We start from the raw sequence: 18,610 nt of genomic DNA, 5'->3' as shown, positions 1-18,610 counted from the left end.
GAGTTAAGGTGAATGGATCTGTATGAAATTTTAACACAAGTTCTGATCATCACAAAAAGAATGTTGTGATTGATATTGGGGTTTATGCTCCAACTATTTAGGTTACAGTTGATAAATGGTATTTAAACAACATTATAAAGTATAGTATTTTGGTCATATTTTATTAATTATACAGTACAGTGGTCTCAGTCAGTAAGCAACACAAGTCTCATTGTTTACACAATATGATGGTCTCAGTAATTATACAATACAGTGGTCTCAGTCTTCGGATAACACAAAAGTCTCATTTTTTATACCATATGATTGTCTCAGTAATTATGCAGTACAGTGGTCTCAGTCGTTAGATCACACAAAAGCCTCATTGTTTATACAATATGATGGTCTCAGTAATTATACAATACAGTGGTCTCAGTTACTAGGTAACACAGAAGTCTCATTGATTATTTTATATCATGGTCATAGTTATTATACAATTTAATACAGTTGTCTCAGTCATTAGGTAACACAGAAGTCTTCACTGATTATACAATATGTGTTTATTTAATATGATGTTCTCAGAAATTATACAATACAGTAATTATACAATACAGTGATCTCAGTAATTTTATAATACATTGATCTCATTCACTAGAGATCACAAAAGTCTCAATGTTTAAACAATACAATGTTCTCAGTAATTACATAATACAATGGTCTCAGTCATTGGATAATACTGAAGTCTCATTGATTATGAAATACAGTGATCTCAGTTACTAGGTAACACAGAAGTCTCATTGATTTTACAATATGATGGTATCGATAATTATACAATACAGTAATTTCAGTAATTATACAAAACAGTGATCTGAGTTAATAGGTAACACAGAAGTCTCATTGTTTATACAATATGATGGTATCGGTAATTATTTCATACATATGGTCACAGTAATTATTCAATACAGTCAACTTAATAATTATACAATACAGTGATCTTAATCACTAGGTAACACAGAAGTCTCATTGATTAATATGATGGTCTCGTAACAATATAAATACAATGGTCTCAGTCTTTGGATAACACAGAAGTCTCATTATTTATACTATATGATGGTCTTAATAATTAGACAATACGGTGGACTCGGTCATTAAATAACCCAGAGGTCTTCGTACTTTAGTGATGGTTTAGTATGCCGTTGTCTGACTGCTATTACATAATGCAGACATCTCTATAAAAGATCAGCTGTGCCGGCAACACTTCATATTCATATAAATATTCATAGGGTGGTCTTGTTAATTATATAGAAAGTAATCTCAGCAGTCATGTGATATAGCGGGTTAAGTAATTCTTTCAATTTTGATACTTTTTATAGTCTCGATAACTTTACAATACAGACGTCTGAATAATAATACGATGCAGCCATCTAAAAACAATACTGTGCAGTGGTAACTTATAAATCGTAACAACACAATCACGGACTCGTACATGTAAAATCTATCAGATTGGGACTCGTAGCGTTACAATGTAAACGTCTCTCTAATTCAATAAAACATTGGTGTCAGAAACTCGTCAGTGGTCCTGATCAGCACAAAATCAGAAGTATTAATTTTGGGTTTTTTTATCCTTCAGAATAAAAAAAACTTTTAAATGATATTTTATTATTTCTGCATATAAAATCAAGATCTACTGGTGTCTTCACCTGTAGATTTGAGGGACTTCCCTTTTTACCTTGGAAGATGTTTAGCAATAAATTTGCATTTAGGGAATTTAGTTCTTGCAGTATTGTGTCAAGAATCATTAATATTTAGTATATTTCATTGAACACACTTATCAGTGCTTTTTAGTGTATGGCCATGGGTATTAAAATGTCAAAAATAGTCAAAACAACATTTTAGTACATTTTTTGTCCATTTTAGGGATATAACTCATGACCGTAAGTCTCTGTGGTTACATTAGTCTGTGAGTATACCGTATTATTAATAGAGGACGACAATTTGATTCTGAGTGGCAGGCTGGCAGTTTTTTAATAAATATCTTTGCCTGGAAAAATTAGGAAATAAATATCCTGGCTTCCACTACATAGAAAATAAAAGAAATACATGTTCTGGCCTCCATATTTTACTGCACAGTCACTGTATAAAGAAAATAAACAATCTAACCGTATAACATTAGAAAATAATTTGTCTGATTTGCAAATTTTTGAAAATAAATATCTGTCCTACTCAAGCAATGCTAGAGGTTGTCTGCTAGAAGAGTAATCAAGGGAACCAAGGTTATAGAAGGTTGTAGAAGTTTTTCTCTGACTTGGTGCCAAGCTTGCCAGGCAGTGGCAGTTTTGATAGGGGCAGAATTACTCCTACAATGTAAGAGGTTTGAATTCCGTTCCTCCACACTCACAACCTAGTGCACCTTAAATCACTAGTCAAAATATTAATTACATTAACCCCATGCAACTCGATAGCCATGCAAACTGATTATAAGCGGAATTTTTCTTTGATTTTTATTTTTTTTTGCAAATTCTCACGTATATGCATCTTGAAGGCCTGACATTCCTGTATTTCCATTTCAATGTAGGAAGGTTAATGTCATAATATAATTTATTTTCAACTTTTTTTTTCAGAATATTAATTTCCCAAAACGGCCAGCCCCACCTCATAATCAAATGGTCGTCTCTTTATCACAATAAAAAGGAGTTAGCATAATCCCTTGATTGCAGCTTCAGCAATACAGATGTAATTCTATGCTCTAACTAAAGGCCTTCAATTGGAATAAAATTATCTTATCCTGTCTTATCTTCTGCATAATTCGAATTTTGCCTATGCTTAATTATGCGCATATGCTAATTTCAAATTTTTCTTAATAAATTATGTATGCATAGGCATAATTCGAACTATGTATATGCATTAATTGTTTATTTACAACTGAAGGATATTCTTTGATATTTTATCATATGCAATATTCTAATTATGTCTAAACTTGAATAACGTGATCAGTAATTGCGGAAATAAAAATGTTACCGATAAAGTTTTTGCTGATACTCTATTTCCGTTTATTTCAGCGCATGCGAGCACATGGCAGTCAAACACATGATATTTGCCGGCTAGAGAGATGACATAATATCGCTTGTTTAGCATTGAACAAATTTATTTTATTGTGACATTTGAATAAGTAACACACAATGGGCAACGTTTTAGCTGCTGGTCAACCCGAACCAGGGATGGCACTCTCTCCACCCCCTCTGGTACCGAAACCACCCCCAAGTTTACCTGACCAAGAAAAACCTACTGAACAAACACCAAATGAGAACAACCCTGGTACATTCGAAGAGCTTCATAGAAGTTGCAAAGGTAGCAAACAAAAACTAGTATATTTGTTTTTAATGATGAAACTTCAGTAATGCCCTCACCTCTGTTCTCAATCCCTGACCTTGGCCACTCATCTTCATTTTCTTTTAATATGGCCATTATGGGAAAAGCAATATCCTTAAAAGCAAGTGAACAAAACCATTGGGTAAAATTTCAAACCTACGAAAAGCTATTGTAACTTAATATTTGTCTGATTCAGATATGATTTTACTGCGTTGTTATAGCCAATATAGGAAATTAGGAATCAAGGTACATGTAAAAAGTGTCTCCATGTAACTGTCTATATCAGATTGTTACATAAATTGATAATACGTACAATTGCATGAGTACTTACCATTCAAATAAATTCAACCACATCAATTTAGTTCTACCTTGTCAATGTCTATTAAACACTTGGTGAAACTTGTAATATTTTGTACTGCATTGCAGAGATGCAAACAATTTTTTTTTCTGTCCGACATGGGTGCTGACAGAGTAGCAAGTTCTGCCAGAAATATCAACTTTTTGTCTGACCCATATTATATACCAAAAAATACAGAGATATGTTAAGGGATAAATGTTAATTAGACTTCAGACACCCTGTATTATTTTGTCATAACATATTGATAACTGTCCTACAATGTAGTTCAACAATGAAATGCCAAACTATTTTTATTGATTTGATAGGCCATGATATATTTCCTTACAAAAAGATCTCCTTCCCAACGAGTGAGATTATAATGCCAGATACAATATTGTCTGGGTCGAAATGAACAGAATATGAAATAACTAGATTATGAAAATACTGGTTCCCAATGTTAGATTAAAGCTAATAGAAACAGGAAACGTTGATTATATTTTTTTCTAAACAAAATACAATGTGGACTCTGGGTTCTCGATAAGGGGCGTACATGCATCCTGGAGGCATGAAAAACTTGCTGGCTGCTTCAAATTAAAACATCATGCATCTGCGGGATGTGTCCTAACATCTGAAATTTTTTAAAATCATTAAAACTTTCGTAATACTTGTGGGAAAACTTTGTTCAACACTTTGCATGTGGACATTTGTCTTCATACACGTGCCGGACCAGTCTGGTAATATTTGTTTCTGTCTGATAGTTCCATTTTTACCTTCGGACCGAATGTTCAGCAATTGTTTCATACGACACCTGAACGATTTTCCTATTTGTATGACACGATTTGATTGGTTTCTTGATAATATCATCCAATGAAATCACGCGATACTTAGTCAATATACATGGGTGTGTCATCTGAATATATAGGGAACCACCACATGAAAATGTAAACAAGCCATGTCTCTTTTTGATAATTTGAAAAGATATAATAGAGGTCAACAATGTAGGACACATGTTTCGATCCTAAAGTACATCATTGTATCAAAATCAAAATAAAAACATACCTGTAACAACGAACAAATGAAAATATGAACAAAATATAGTAGAAAGTCTACTCAAAAGGTATCAACCATTGTCTCATATGGCATTTGTTAATTTTCCCCAAAAGTTTGGTCCGACATGGATGTGTTCGGTCTGACAAAAGTTTTATAAGTGCCGTACCAAATGTCCTGCAAGAAGTTTCAACTTTTGTGAAGACTTGGACATGAAACATAAGTTTACAAAGTTATTTACGCATTTTGCTCTGGCAATTTATACTTCTTTTATTCACCATTTTAGATATTTTTCCACAGTGCTTTGAGGGAGGAAAATTTATATTTTCCAAAGGTTTGAGTAGTCATTTTCAAGTTAGTCACACAGTCAATCTTAGCACAATGAATCCAGCAGCATCAGGGTACAGATTTGGTGCTACTTATGTTGGCAGCAAACAGATTGGACCACAGGAGGTTTGATAATATCTTGATTTATTTTTTTTTTATAAATGTAAAGCTGCATAAAGTATGTACATGTACTTCATTTTTGTGCAATCAGACAAAGTGATAAAGAATCTTACATTAATTGGTTTTCTAAGTTGTAAGTTTTATTATGTTTAGTAGTGTGAACCAAATGCTCATTTTTTTTACTGCATGTTTAACAGTATGATATAAAAAGAGATGCATGAAAGTAAAGCACAACTTTAAGTTTGTTTGACTTTATTAAGTTAATTGCTTTCTATGTACAGATGTTTCCTGTTATCCTTGGTGATATGGATGCTAATGGAAATCTGAATGCAAATATTATACATGCATTTTCATCAAAAATAAGATCAAAAGTTGTAACTCAGGTTTGTATACTAAATATTATGTTTTAACTTAATACCTTTAAACTCAATCTGATTCAGATTTTTTTTCCTGGAACTTTTCAAAAAGTACACCAAACTTGAGGTATAGGGAAATCTCATAATCCCATTTCTTTAAATTCCATATCAACTCAAATTCATTATTATTTTTCTCAGAAACTTTCAATTTATTCATGGTAACTATACTTTTCATTGATATAGTAGTGTCTGAAATCTCAATGCCTTTACAATGTTTATTGAAAATAATGTATTTTCCTCTATTTGAGTATTTTTTATGTCCAATAAATAATTGAAAGTATTCTTAAAAAAAAGTTTGCCAGCCAAAACAACAAATCAAACTTTTTTCAGGAACAGTGAAATGAGAATATATTAGAGAAGCCTTTTCTGACTGACAAATTCATAAGCTACCTTTATTTTTCAGATACAAGACAGTAAATGTGTAGCAACACAAGGTTCCGTAGATTATAGAGGATCTGATTTTACTGCTTCATTAACCTTAGGAAATATTGACATTATCAATAGCTCAGGTATGGAGTGAGTCTATAGCTTTCATGTTATATGTTAGGATAGACCTTTAAATCTTAGTACTAGCCGTCTTGGAAAATAAAACATTACTTGCCCTTCCAAATATGACGGCTGAAGCTATTTAAACAAAAATGAATTGAAAGACCATATAAAACATATTTACTAAATACTTAACCCTTTGATACATCTTGAAATTTTTTTTTATATCAGGTATAGCAGTTACACAGTATTTACAGAAAATAACTTCACGGTTGTCACTTGGTGCTGAGTTAGTATGTCAGTATGGACCTCAAGTTCCTGGTGGAGAATTCACTGCGTTATCTGTAGCCACTAAATATACTGGTAAGTTTAATGCTTTATCTGATTTCATGAGAATAGAAATAGAATCAAAGGAAATTATTATTGGAATGATATTCAAAATTCTAAAGTTAAGGGACAAAGATTATGAAAAAAACAGAGACAGAGGCAAACATAAAGTTGCACGCAAAATCATCCTAGGCATACCCCCACTCATACTGGAAGTTGATATCGGATAGCATCCAGAAAAGTTTACAACATATGCCTCATTTATATCAAGCCACACACCAAATTTAAAATAAATCCATTCATTGGGAGCTGGGATAATTTTGACAGAGAACACTAACAGTAAAAAGTAAATGAGCAACCTGGGCCTATTTTAAAACAGGATTTTAAGACCATTGAAATTTAAATAGATGGTACTTTAAAGCCATAATTCAATATCAAAATCGAACAAGGTCCATCCTTTTTTTTTAAAGTGTTGATTGTGATTCTCCATGAGGACTCCATGAATGACATGTACATTTTGAAGAATATCTATAACAGTTCAATATAATGCATTGCTCACCTTGGCCACACCTTAAAAATCAACTTGTTTTAATTTGATCTGATTTAAAAAAAAATATTGTATTCCTTATGAAAATCTCTGCTTGCATTTGTCAATCAGATTTCTTGTATCTCTTTTCCATTTACAAGGAATCGGAGGGGCCACACCTAAAAAAATAAACTTTTTTATTTTTTGTCTTATTTGAAATTTTTTTTTCATTGGATTCCTTCAGGAAGTCCACATCTGCATTTTTCAGTCAGTATTTGAATATTTCTCACCATTTTTGAGTAACTGGTGGTTGAAGGGGCATAAAACATCAATTTTTGGAAGTCTTATTTATTTTATTTTTCGTCTTATTTTAATGAATATTGTTTTTTCATAAATTGTTCCTCTTTTCAAGGAATACACCCTGAAAGCCAAACTTTTTACTGATATTTAATTCTAAAATATTGTACAATATTGTATCCAAATGAGTGTTTGCATCTACAATGAACTGTCCCTATGTTTAACTGTGTCAACAATTGATATTGTGTCCACACTTGCCCCAAGTAAAGAGGGTTCAACTGGTTACAGTCCTATCATGCTGCAGTTGGTATACCTTTCATTTACCTGGTTTTTATTACAGCAAAATTTACAAAAAAAAGTATCCAGATGCATCCAGTTTGTATACCGTATTTTTCGGACTATTAGTTCATGTGGAGTATAAGTCAATTTGCCTAATTTTGACCAACAACGACGAAAAAAAAAAACATTGATAAGTTGAATTTGCAAGATAAGTCAAGAGTCAGACATGTGCATTTATATAGTAGGTGTCAGCGGAGGTCCGAGTTGATTGTTTGTTTTTTCACAGCATATTATTCCAGCGATGTTACCTTGTATATTATTTCTGAATTGAATTAATATTTGTATTTTTGTTAAAGTGCACTTTGTCCCCAAGTTCAATTATTTTTATTGAATTGCATGTCAATTGTTCTGAAGCTGTAGATCATCAGGAGTACAAAATCGTAAACATGTCAAGTGTGGACACCCAGGTGTGTAAATTTGCATATTAAAGGACCGATAACTCCTGAACACTTGATAATGTCTTACCAGTAAAAAAAAAGAGTTTTGTTAACATATCTTTTAGACTTTGTTTAATGGTTTCAAAGTTTATATTAACATTATCGTATTCATTCATAATGTATAGTGGCACTGACCAATAATCTGCGAATATGATCGCCCGTTTGACTGTTTGAGTTACGGCTTTCATTGATTGTTTACCCAAAATTTTTAATGAAAGCAATCAAAAATGAAAAAGACAAATCTAATAAAATGCATGGTAGATGAACATTTTTTCTTGAAAAGTCCTTCATAAGTCAATGTGGATGATAAGTTGAGGCTGACACTTTACTGAAAAAAAGTATTTATTGACTTAAAGTACGAAAAATATGGTAATAATTCAGAACATTTTTTTTTAAATGATACACTTTTTACCTTCTATTCCATCAGGTGATAAATGGACATTGTCAGGAAACATTAGTCCATTGGTTGGTGGTGCCCACTTCTGTTACCATCACAAGGTCACAGATGAGTTGGATGTAGGAGCAGAAATAGAAACGAGCATAGCACAAAAAGAAAGTGTCTGTCGATTAGCATACCAGTTAGAAGTACCAGAGGCTTCTATCACATTTAGAGGTATGTTTAGCTGTTAAATATTTATTGGATCCAATGAAGCATTTACATCTCAATAGATATTTCATTGCTGCATTACAGTTACAGAAATGGTCAGTTACGTTATAGTGGAATTGTTTTGAAAGGAATGTTTGACTTGTTTAAGTTCATTGAAGATAGTAGAGACATTAGTTGATGTCATTGCCAGAAACCAAGAAAACTTTTCATAGGGGAAATCTTGAAATTTTGTAAAAAAGTATACAAATAAAGACTAAATAAAACTTGACAGTAGCTGGAAAGATTTTTTCTGCATTTTTGGAGTAAAACTTTTAATGTGAAATGTATATGTTAGCGTGAACCTTGAAAAACTCAGTTGCAGTATTTTTTTTTACACAAGTACTTGTCTAAAAAATACCTATATACAATAGCCCTTTTTTCAATCTTAAATTTCTAAACACCTCTACCTAATCATTAATCATCAAGGATATTTTTGGATCAGTCTTGGAATATTTCAGTTTGGAAATATAATCAATCTACTTGAACATGTATTACATGCCTACCGTTACTGTCTATCACTCAGTGAATAGATAAGTCCAATTATTACAAATAATGAAGATGTTCCTGTGAAATGTTGTTTACACAAGTCTATTCAGTTGATTTTATTTTTCAGGGAGTGTAGATACAAACTGGGGTTTAGAGGCAACACTGGAAAGAAAACTGCTGCCTTTCCCATTTACCTTTGCCTTGAGTTCCATGGCCAACTTAAGTAACTTTCAAAAACCACAATATCGGTTTGGTATAGGCCTAATTATAGGATCATAGTTATTAGAAATATTTTTACTTATTGTACAAATTTGTGTGAGAATATATTGACAATAGTTGTGTGTATCTGTGTGTGTGTGTGAAAGACTTCAAAGATGAGCATCATTAACTCGTAAACAGCCAAATACAAACCATTCACCAAGGATATATCTTTCAGTTGTATGTCATAAGAACTGAGATAGGTGTCAGTGTTAAATGCTGTATATTCTTCTGGCTACTAGAGAATAATGTTAGTTAATGACTTTTTATTAAAATGATATTCTATATTACTGTCATCACAACTTGATCAACACCAAATTTCATAACACCTATTATTATCATTAAATATGCAATTTTATATCTTTCATGCTACATTATGTCTATAGATGTCTATTATTTACTCTGAAGGTACGGCTATTCTTACAGTGGGACTTAAGTCGTGTATTTTCTGAAAGATTGTGGGGTGGAGTCAAGACTACAAATTTTGTAGGTTAATTCCTAAACTGATTTTATATTCTTGTGTTCAGTTATAAGCTCAGGTTTTTGCTCACCAATCAAATTGCATGATACGAGTATTTACTTTAAGAATGACTGTGTTTAACAAGGATGATGCTATTTATAATCAATTTTTAGATTATTGTAAAACTCCTGGAAACTGAACTGTCATTTTATCTCTCTGATTCATTGAAGGGGTTACTAATTATATTAAATTCTCACAAAATCTATGTAAGCATTTCAGCATTTCTTGAATTTGATAATAATTTCATGAATATTCATCATATCACATGAAGGTTGTTCATTTGTTAGTTAAGGCCATACATTTTAATTTTTTTTTTGTTTGGTTCTCAGGTCATTTTCAGCCTAACAAATAAATGAGGGGACTTTTGTTACCTTTTTGTTGTTGCATAAAGTATCAAGGGTTTTACCTTGTTGATGGCAAGAAATTTTTTTTTTTTTTTTCATTTTATTGATATGTCATTGAAGTAATGAGGTACCCAGAAAAGAAGTAATTTGTGATAGCCATAGTGGGTAGAAATTGTTGTAAATTCACAGATGATTAAATTTGCCACCATAATTTTTAACTTCAGGTGTATTGTTTATTCAGATTAATGGGAATCTCTAAAAACACTGGGTTTGCCTAAATGCTTTTATATTTGTCCTTGGCTATATGTACAAGTGGTGAAGGGGAGATCTCAAGACCAAAAATTAGCCTGACACTACTCTTATTCTTGCTTGTACGTGGTTTGACAATATTCTAGAATGTATGATGAAGAACTTAGTTTTTGCTTTTTCTGCAGGGGACGAAATTTGCTCAATGTTCCATACACTTTATCAGTTAACTTGTATTGCTTTTCTGTAGGGACAGAAATGTATCCAATTCTTGATTATCACAACCCCTTATAGTGATCTCCCCAGAGCCATATACATCACATTACCTTGATGCTATATTTTTACCAGAGTGCTATCCCAAAAGAACTTCTCATAGGGTCTAATACAAATGTGATGCTATTACTTTTAGATGCAAGATGCTTTATTGAAATTCGGGAGTTTCTAGTATGCTATATGTAAATCTTGGGGAGATCATTAAGTTATGCTTTACTGCAGGTACAAAAATGTACCCAATGCTATTGATTATCGGGAGGACTCATTTTCAATATCAGTTAAAGAGTTAAACACTTAACTGCAGGGGATAAGAGTTGTTCTCTTTTTTTTTGGTTTGAGTGACCATTACTGGTTAACTTCCCAAGGTAGATAACTGGACAATTGTCATAGGCATTTATTTCCAATAGAAAACGATTCTGCTTTATTTATTTCATATACCCATAGGCTCAATTAACTTACATACCCATTTAAACTAAAATTCCTTTCTATCTTCATCTGTAATTAAGATGTATTCTAGACCACCCAAATCCTTATTAATTGGTAGTTGGCCTTAAAAGTTTACTGGCTTTTGATTGAAAGCTAATTTAATGTCATAGGATAGATTTTATAAACAGCATGTTAGAACTATGAAAGATATTTGATGTCTATTTGAAGTGACTGCATTGATCACAGTTTAAATTGTGGGCACATGATGCTGAAGTAAAATGTATATTAATATTTAATATTGTGTTTGTTTCATTCAGCGCTTTTTGAGAGGGTGGGAAGTGTAAATACCCACAGTGGTTAACACTGTTTTATCAACTCAATTTTTAAGGCATATTGTAACTAACCACCCACCCTTCTTCCCATACACCTGTGCACTTGTCACATATTGATATCTGTGTTTCCTTTTTCCATTACTAACTCTTCCTGTATTATACACAAACACAGTGAATCTAATAAGTCTCGTATATCCCAGTCGAGATGTCATACAACTTGTTCAGATAATCCATGCAAGCTAAATCAAGACTTTTTGGAGAAAGATAATGCAGTACAAATTAATAAATTGATATTTAGAAGAATAAAAACGTAACTGTGGTTATTGCATTTAGCATGCACATTCTTAACAAAGCAATATCAGCAAGCGTTCAGAAAAGGGTCAGGAAAGCTAGCGCAAATGCCGTTTGGAAAGACTGGTGTTGATTTGATCAAATATAAAAGAGGAAATCTCGGTAGGAGAATTAAACTGCAGTGAGTTAGTGCACCAGCTGTCCTAGGAACACTGTTCTGTTTTGGGACATTTAAGGAATTGAATTAGTTCTTCGATTAGCGTGCCAAAGATATTTCTTCCAAAGTATATATTGTATACTGTTCAGAGTTCGTAAGTAATTAATACAACTTTATCAAAATTTTATTTTTAGTAACTAATTAAACTGCATTTATACAATACAGAAAGAACCACTGTGTAAATCTATATATCTAGAAAATGTAGATTTTCTCAAAGCAACATCTATATAGGGGGTTGGGTTACAAATATGATTATAAAATTCATGACAATGTAGTTCATTAAAAAAAAAGTTGATCTTCCTTCAAGCTAAAAGCTATAAAACTAACACGTGAACAGGAATCAATCATGTCCGGTATATGGGGATGGGACTTGGAGAATTTCTAGCAATGAGAAACCTTTATGGATATGAAAGAAAAGATTTCCCTATCAATGCACCTTAGTTCACCATTGCCCTTTCCAATTATGAATATGATCCAAAAATGAATATTTTTAAAAGATGTGCAGAATTTGTGACATTTCAGATTATCATATTTGCTAAAAATGTTGGGACACAGAAAAAGTGCAACACAACAGTACAAATACAGAAAAATACATGGAAATTCGGCGTAGTAACATATCAGTGTATCAGAATTTCATTTACTAGTATACAACGAATCCTATTGTCATCATTAGTGGAAAAAGAAGCAGCGAAGGCTTCGTTGTTATATCCTGACCATTACAGAAATTTCCTGGGCAATCACATATCACGCTCTCTTCTTTCCTGAGTTCTCTACAACCTTCAACAACTGAGTCGGCACATTTTCGTACAACTATACTACCTGAAAAGAAGAGAACAGAAAAGCAAAATCATGTAGTGGCAAGTAATGGGAATACGATTCCTTTCTCATTCGGTAGTTAATTTATTACAATGTGCTATGGTCATTGTTGTTACTGAAAAACGCGTATTCCTGCCGGAGTAATCAAGGGAACCGAAATTCGAGCGGTAACCAAAAGAACTTATTCTAAGGATTAAGACTGACACTCACAACAAAGAACATAACATAACCAAAATAACACGTACAAAGAAACGAAAGTAAATTAGCGATCCAGACTCAACTAATAACTGAGAACATAGACCAGGTGCGCCGGTAGAGAATTCAAACATACAACGAAAACAAAGTTGCATGACACAAATGAACGAAAATGTACACATAGAAAAACGAACAGCATGAACCCATGTTGATCAAAAGGCAAATCCTGGTGCTCCGAAACAGCGAGCAGTTCCTTTTCCCGCAAGACACCCATTGTTCGTTTAGGGTCCAGTCCGGGGAAAAAGAGGGACGGAGTAATATTTGTGACAGATGGAGGTCAACTTTTACACAATGGAAACATTGAAATAACGATGATCGTTAAAAATCATTCTGAGTGACGACCTTAATTAATCTATGGCGGGCAATATTATATATCCTATTAGTTCTTGCCTAATTAGCCACTGAGCCCTTTCTAGAAAATCCACGTGTCGGTAGCAATTTCTAGAAAAGCTCGTAAGTATAGACAAAAAGTCATACTCTTGAGCAGATGACATGTTACTTCATGTAAACCAGTTTTGTTTCATAGACAAAAGCTTTCCTCTCTTGAAAGTGTTGATACTTCACTGCAAAAATCCGTGACGCTTTTAACCTAACAGTTTAGCATAGATTGTGACCGTTTTATGTTAGCTTTGACTATGTTCCTAATCAAACTCAAACTAGAACAGATGTTAACGAACTGCCAATTCAACTTCGGTTATAATAAGTTTTCTATTTGGTTCATCCCTACCTCTTATACCTCGAGCAACAGTGAGCGTCGGCTTGAGCAACCTACCTGAGAAGTCGGTGAATGTCAATTTTCTACACATTTGACCATCATTACAGGTCGTCATGATACCAGAATGTTCTGCCTGTTGGTCAGTATAACCGAAGGTAGATTTACATTCGACATGTAACCTTGAATCACATTCATAGCATTTCGTCTTCCCTGAAATTATAGGAATACATTTCATACTAATTATTACCACTCCGAGGATTCCTGTTATTTTGTGTACTCTTTGAACTTCGGTACTTGCTTGAAAGAGTGTTCGCCTTCTAGACGCGATACATATGAAGGAGTGTGGACAGGGGTGGGAAACGGTAGTGGAGGGTACGGGGAACGGTGGTTGAAGGAGCGTTGAACGGGAGTGAAAAATACGGGAACGGGGATTATGGTTGGGAACAATAACCGGGGGTAATCTGAAAGGGGTCGGGAAGCGGTTGTCAGGAGGATGGGGACTGCAGTTCTTTTTTTTGGGGGGGGGGATGAAGTACCCCCTGTCCACTCTTCATATTAGCCTGAGTTCTGTTCAGTGTTGGTCAAATTCCATGTCGACTTGTGCTTTGGTCATGCATTTGCATTTGGGTTGCCCTTATTTTATTGGATATAGCAACCACACATTTTTTTTTCAAATTTCGGTGGCGATTTGGGGTAAGGGTGGGGCGTAAGTAGAATTAAAGACCGAGCGAAGTGTAGAATTTGTGAAAAAAATCTCCAAATTATAGGGGGCGTACGCCTGGCCCAATCCATATGAAACGAAGATATCAGTCTGATTCTATCAATCGTGTAGCCTTAGAGTATACAATAACATCGTGAAAAGAATCGATGGAACAAAGATGTACTTGATCGGTACATTTAGTTGTGCCTTTCCGCATAAGAATCGGTTAGCTGCTAATACACCGATAAAAAAAATTTCTAAATTATTTATTGCAATGAATATGAAGTCTACAATCCAGTGAGTTTATAAAAAATAATGCTTGACTTGCTATGGAGAAAACAAAAGATATGACGGAAATTTACCATGCATTTCAGTTAATATCCTGGATCAGCAAAGTTTGTTTCAAAAGTGCAAGAAATCGAAACATCATCATTATTCTCTTGATCTGTTATTATTATTTCTTTTTTATATATAAATGCCAGATTTTTGCATTTATTTGCACTTGAATGATCATGATATCCATATTTACAGATTATAGGATCCAGTTTATATTGGGGGGGGGGGGGGGTCCACGTGGGTAAGGGCCTGCTAGCTGGACGCAATAACTTGTATATTTTTGGTGGATATTCTTTAGTTCTGATAGACATATAAAACAATAAAAAATTATAAGGCGACTGAACAAATTTATCTCGTTGATTCAAGCATAGTAGTTCTTGAGGTAATATAAAAAAGGAGATGTGGTGTGGTTGCCAACGAGATAGTCCCCCACCAAATGCCAAGCAACAGACGACAAAACTTCTACAGATCACCACATGGTCCTCAACGATTGGCAAAACCCATACTATAAAGCGAGCTGTAAAAGGCCACAAAATAAATGACTTGAAACAAGAAAAGGCATAAATCAACCTAATCTATACAAAAAATGTAAGCCGTAAGTTCTTCTCGTGCTTTGGGTTGACAGAGATGCGTTCGGATGTTTGTGTGTGTGTGTGGTGGGGGGTGGGGTGAAATCGCCTCTGTTACATATACCATATCATGCAATACAATGGATAGATATGTCACATCAGTTTTATGAAGGTTAAGAAATTGGGATAGTGGTGAACACTGCATCTGTTTCGGAACTGGTCCGCATGGACAATGTTTAATTTAACTCTTTTTTTTATCGGCTTAACAATTTTTGTTTAAAGATACATAAATGTATCATGATACTTTGTGCTTATTAATCGCATGTCTCTTCAGACAAAATTCATTCTCAGAGAATAGGCCCAAACGAGCAAGTTTTTTTTCGTCCTCCTGGTTATTTTGAAGGTCAAACTGCACCCTTTCAATTTAAACTTTATTTTGCATATTACAAACAAATTGTAGCTATTAAAACAAATGTATATACAAAATTTCACTAAATGCATGGAAACTATACCAAATCCTACCTTCCACCAAACTGAGCAAAAAGCCAAACACTAAAAGCACAATGGATTCCGATGCCTTCATGGTCAATCATCAGATCCCTGGAATACACACGGTATTCAATGTACTAATCGATTCGGCTACATAGATTCTCCGGGATCGATCTTAGATTCATTCGGTTGTATCCAATATTATACTTGATAAATTACTGAAAGGCCTCAGAACTTTATTTGTTTGTGAAATCGATCTTTTATTATTTTTTTTTTTCAAAAGGATGGTTTTCCATCTAGACGAATAAATTAAGAAAACATCCATATGCTTTTATCAAATATCACCAACACACTTTGAAATGGGAGTGCCAGCCGAGGTTTCTCAGAAAATGGGGGGGGGGCTGTGTGTTAGGACATTATTTGACAGTTTTTGTTCAATTTTACAAAATGACAGATTTCCAATAAAAGCGGGTGTTGCTAACCCCCGGATCCGCCATCCTTTCATCTCATCTAACAACTAAAGAAAATATATTGAAAGGGACATAGATGGAACCAGGACCGGAACGGTAATCAAAAGTAAATGTTCATGTAATACAGCGATAACGACCACAGACAAGGAAACTAGATACACCCGTACAGCGCATAACATGAAATTACAAAATTAACCTGTCCTCGACAAAAAAATGGAGAATGGACTAGGTGTATAGGTAGGGTAAGCATCCTCTGCCTTTCTAAAAACACCCGCCGAGTTATATTAATTATCGAATTCTCGCCCGGGGTAGACGAAAGTGGAAAATTGTAACACAATGAACATAGGTATAGTTTTTACAAGGATCTATCTAGATGCTTTCACGATTCATCGGGATGGGAAAAAACGTACTGTTTCATATCTAGAGAGCGAGGAGCGGTTTATATAAAAAAAAAAATGTTAGCTGGTGGATTATGAACTCACCTCCAAACTTTTATTAGCATGAATATTCAAGAAACATATACTACCTTTCGCATACAGGTATCTATCGGCTCTCAAATAGTAATATATATTCTGTAGGTCTATTTACATTTTTCTGTACCCCTCTCTTAACATCAAGATATAATTAAAGCTTTTCGATATTTATTACTTTCATCTGGATCCTTGTTATAATGATCTATAGATAAATTTGATATGTACCGCTCTCGTCATTAAAATAGTAATTTCACAAAATGTCTTCTGTCATGCTTTTTGTAAAATTTTTGATGTAAATGTTTTCCAATCACGCGTCGGTTGCGTTTCGACTTTCATTTATGTTTTTTTTAATCTAGACAAAAGAACCATCTAGCAAGTTGATATGACCCGCTACTCATCTTAAAGATTGTTTGAATTCAGTAATTTAGTATCTAGATGCAAAAAATGCAGATCCTTTTCTAAATATGTTTTGAAATAATATCTAAATGAAAAATAATAGTCTCTATAGATGAATTCATGCTTTTAAAATTTATCTTGATGGAAAAACCGTGAAGATGAAACCACTGCAATTCTATTGTGAAGCTCCACTTAAAAAGTAACCAAGGGAACCAAGATTCTAGCGGAAATCAAAAGAATGTAATCCAGGGACAAAGACCAGAGAGAGAAAACAGACACGCACAACAAAGAACATTAAATAACAAAAATAATACGTACAAAACAACAAAAGTAAACGAGAAAATCAGGACGACTGCACTAAAAACTGGGAGCATGGACCAGGTGTATCGGTAGGGTAAGCGTCCTCTGCTCGCCGACATTACTCTATTACAGAAGCCTAATTGTAAGAAGTCTAGTAGTGAGGCACAACAATTCTGCGAAGTTACGGCAAGCTCAGGCATAATGTATGAGTTGTGATATGAAAACTCCACACGCAGGTGCTGAAGGGATATTGCCACAGACGAAAGGAAAGTTGACAAATGAATAAACGTTTGCATTCTTTTTTTTTTCCCGTTATGTATGTATGTATCTGCTTGAAGACAATGCTAGTATGCTATGCAAATAACTTTTTAAAGATGAAAAAGAAGAGGAAAAATCTATCTTAATTCTCGGAGCCAATAAAAAGCACTGGAATGAACATTTAAACAGTGCTCGATTTAACTTTACCATTTTTAATACGAGTAACTTTTAGTACGACTTGGTCCCGAGGAGAAAACTGGTTCCCACCCAGGTTGTTTACTGTGGAAACTTGGCCCGTTCATTTTGTGTGAGAGAAATGATGATGATGTTGTCAACTTGAAAACAGAAATGACATGCCTGCAATCTAACAGTAGTGCTCTTAAAGAAAGCTAATTTGAAAATGCATTTGAAAGGTAAATATTTATAGATTTTTTTTTGAAAGGCGGATCAGTGTCTCCTGTCGTGTCATCACATATACAGCTTAGCCTTAGCCTTAGGTTACCTGCCCTTGCGCCTTAACTTTTATCCCTTCGAAATAATGTTATAGTTCAACTTAACTCAATGACAACTTTCGTGTCCATATTTTCAACAGTCCCTTCTTATGCTATAGTCTTCTGCTCTATTTTTTTTTGAAAAGACAGTTCTAATAGTAACTTTACTGGAAGAAGTTCTCCTAATGGAGGAGGGGTCTACAAGAGGTAGGCAGGTTCCTGATTTTTTCGCAAATTGTTTTGTTAGCTACAACTTCTGTAGTGGTATCAGTACTGTTGTAGTAATACCAAAATGGATT

At 33.9% G+C, this 18,610-nt stretch overlaps 3 protein-coding genes across 4 annotated transcripts in view; 2 read left to right on the top strand and 1 right to left on the bottom strand.

The window, feature by feature from the left end:
* Positions 1–3,023: 3,023 nt before the first annotated feature.
* LOC148618032 (mitochondrial import receptor subunit TOM40 homolog 1-like) lies at positions 3,024–11,499 on the top strand. Its single transcript, XM_088585853.1, has 7 exons — positions 3,024–3,324; positions 5,016–5,182; positions 5,458–5,559; positions 5,996–6,101; positions 6,310–6,441; positions 8,432–8,617; positions 9,264–11,499. Exons 1-7 carry the CDS (start codon positions 3,156–3,158, stop codon positions 9,413–9,415), a joined length of 1,014 nt encoding a protein of 337 aa, XP_088441979.1. The 5' UTR covers positions 3,024–3,155; the 3' UTR covers positions 9,416–11,499.
* Positions 11,500–12,149: 650 nt separating this feature from the next.
* LOC148618031 (uncharacterized) lies at positions 12,150–16,116 on the bottom strand. The gene is made up of 3 exons (XM_088585855.1): positions 15,957–16,116; positions 13,887–14,039; positions 12,150–12,862 (listed from the first exon to the last, which is right to left on the bottom strand). Exons 1-3 carry the CDS (start codon positions 16,015–16,017, stop codon positions 12,684–12,686), a joined length of 393 nt encoding a protein of 130 aa, XP_088441981.1. The 5' UTR covers positions 16,018–16,116; the 3' UTR covers positions 12,150–12,683.
* Positions 16,117–18,095: 1,979 nt separating this feature from the next.
* Positions 18,096–18,610, top strand: part of LOC148618030 (uncharacterized) — a 56,510-nt gene continuing 55,995 nt past the window's right edge. For both annotated transcript variants that reach the window (XM_088585852.1, XM_088585851.1), the window contains exon 1: positions 18,096–18,233. The gene's annotated coding sequence lies outside the window, so the exon portion shown is untranslated. The remainder of the gene's footprint in view (positions 18,234–18,610) is intronic.

Source organism: Perna viridis, chromosome 5 (assembly GCF_037379345.1).
Source record: "Perna viridis isolate PV_CMFRI_1.1 ecotype Kerala chromosome 5, ASM3737934v1, whole genome shotgun sequence".
In the NCBI taxonomy this organism is placed as follows: Eukaryota; Metazoa; Mollusca; class Bivalvia; order Mytilida; family Mytilidae; genus Perna; species Perna viridis.
The sequence above is the reverse complement of the archived record's forward strand: the minus strand, read 5'-3'. Positions and strand labels throughout refer to the sequence as shown.

Bases quoted from the DNA above. Each gene is read 5' to 3' on its own strand.
- LOC148618032 (XM_088585853.1), top strand. From the start codon at position 3,156: ATGGGCAACGTTTTAGCTGCTGGTCAACCCGAACCAGGGATGGCACTC. The intron at 3,325-5,015 runs GTAGCAAACAAA...TCACCATTTTAG, and splicing joins GCTTCATAGAAGTTGCAAAG to ATATTTTTCCACAGTGCTTT. The intron at 5,183-5,457 runs GTTTGATAATAT...TTCTATGTACAG, and splicing joins AACAGATTGGACCACAGGAG to ATGTTTCCTGTTATCCTTGG.
- LOC148618031 (XM_088585855.1), bottom strand. From the start codon at position 16,017: ATGAAGGCATCGGAATCCATTGTGCTTTTAGTGTTTGGCTTTTTGCTC. The intron at 14,040-15,956 runs GTAGGATTTGGT...CTATAATTTCAG, and splicing joins TTTGCTCAGTTTGGTGGAAG to GGAAGACGAAATGCTATGAA. The intron at 12,863-13,886 runs GTAGGTTGCTCA...TCTTCTTTTCAG, and splicing joins GACATTCACCGACTTCTCAG to GTAGTATAGTTGTACGAAAA.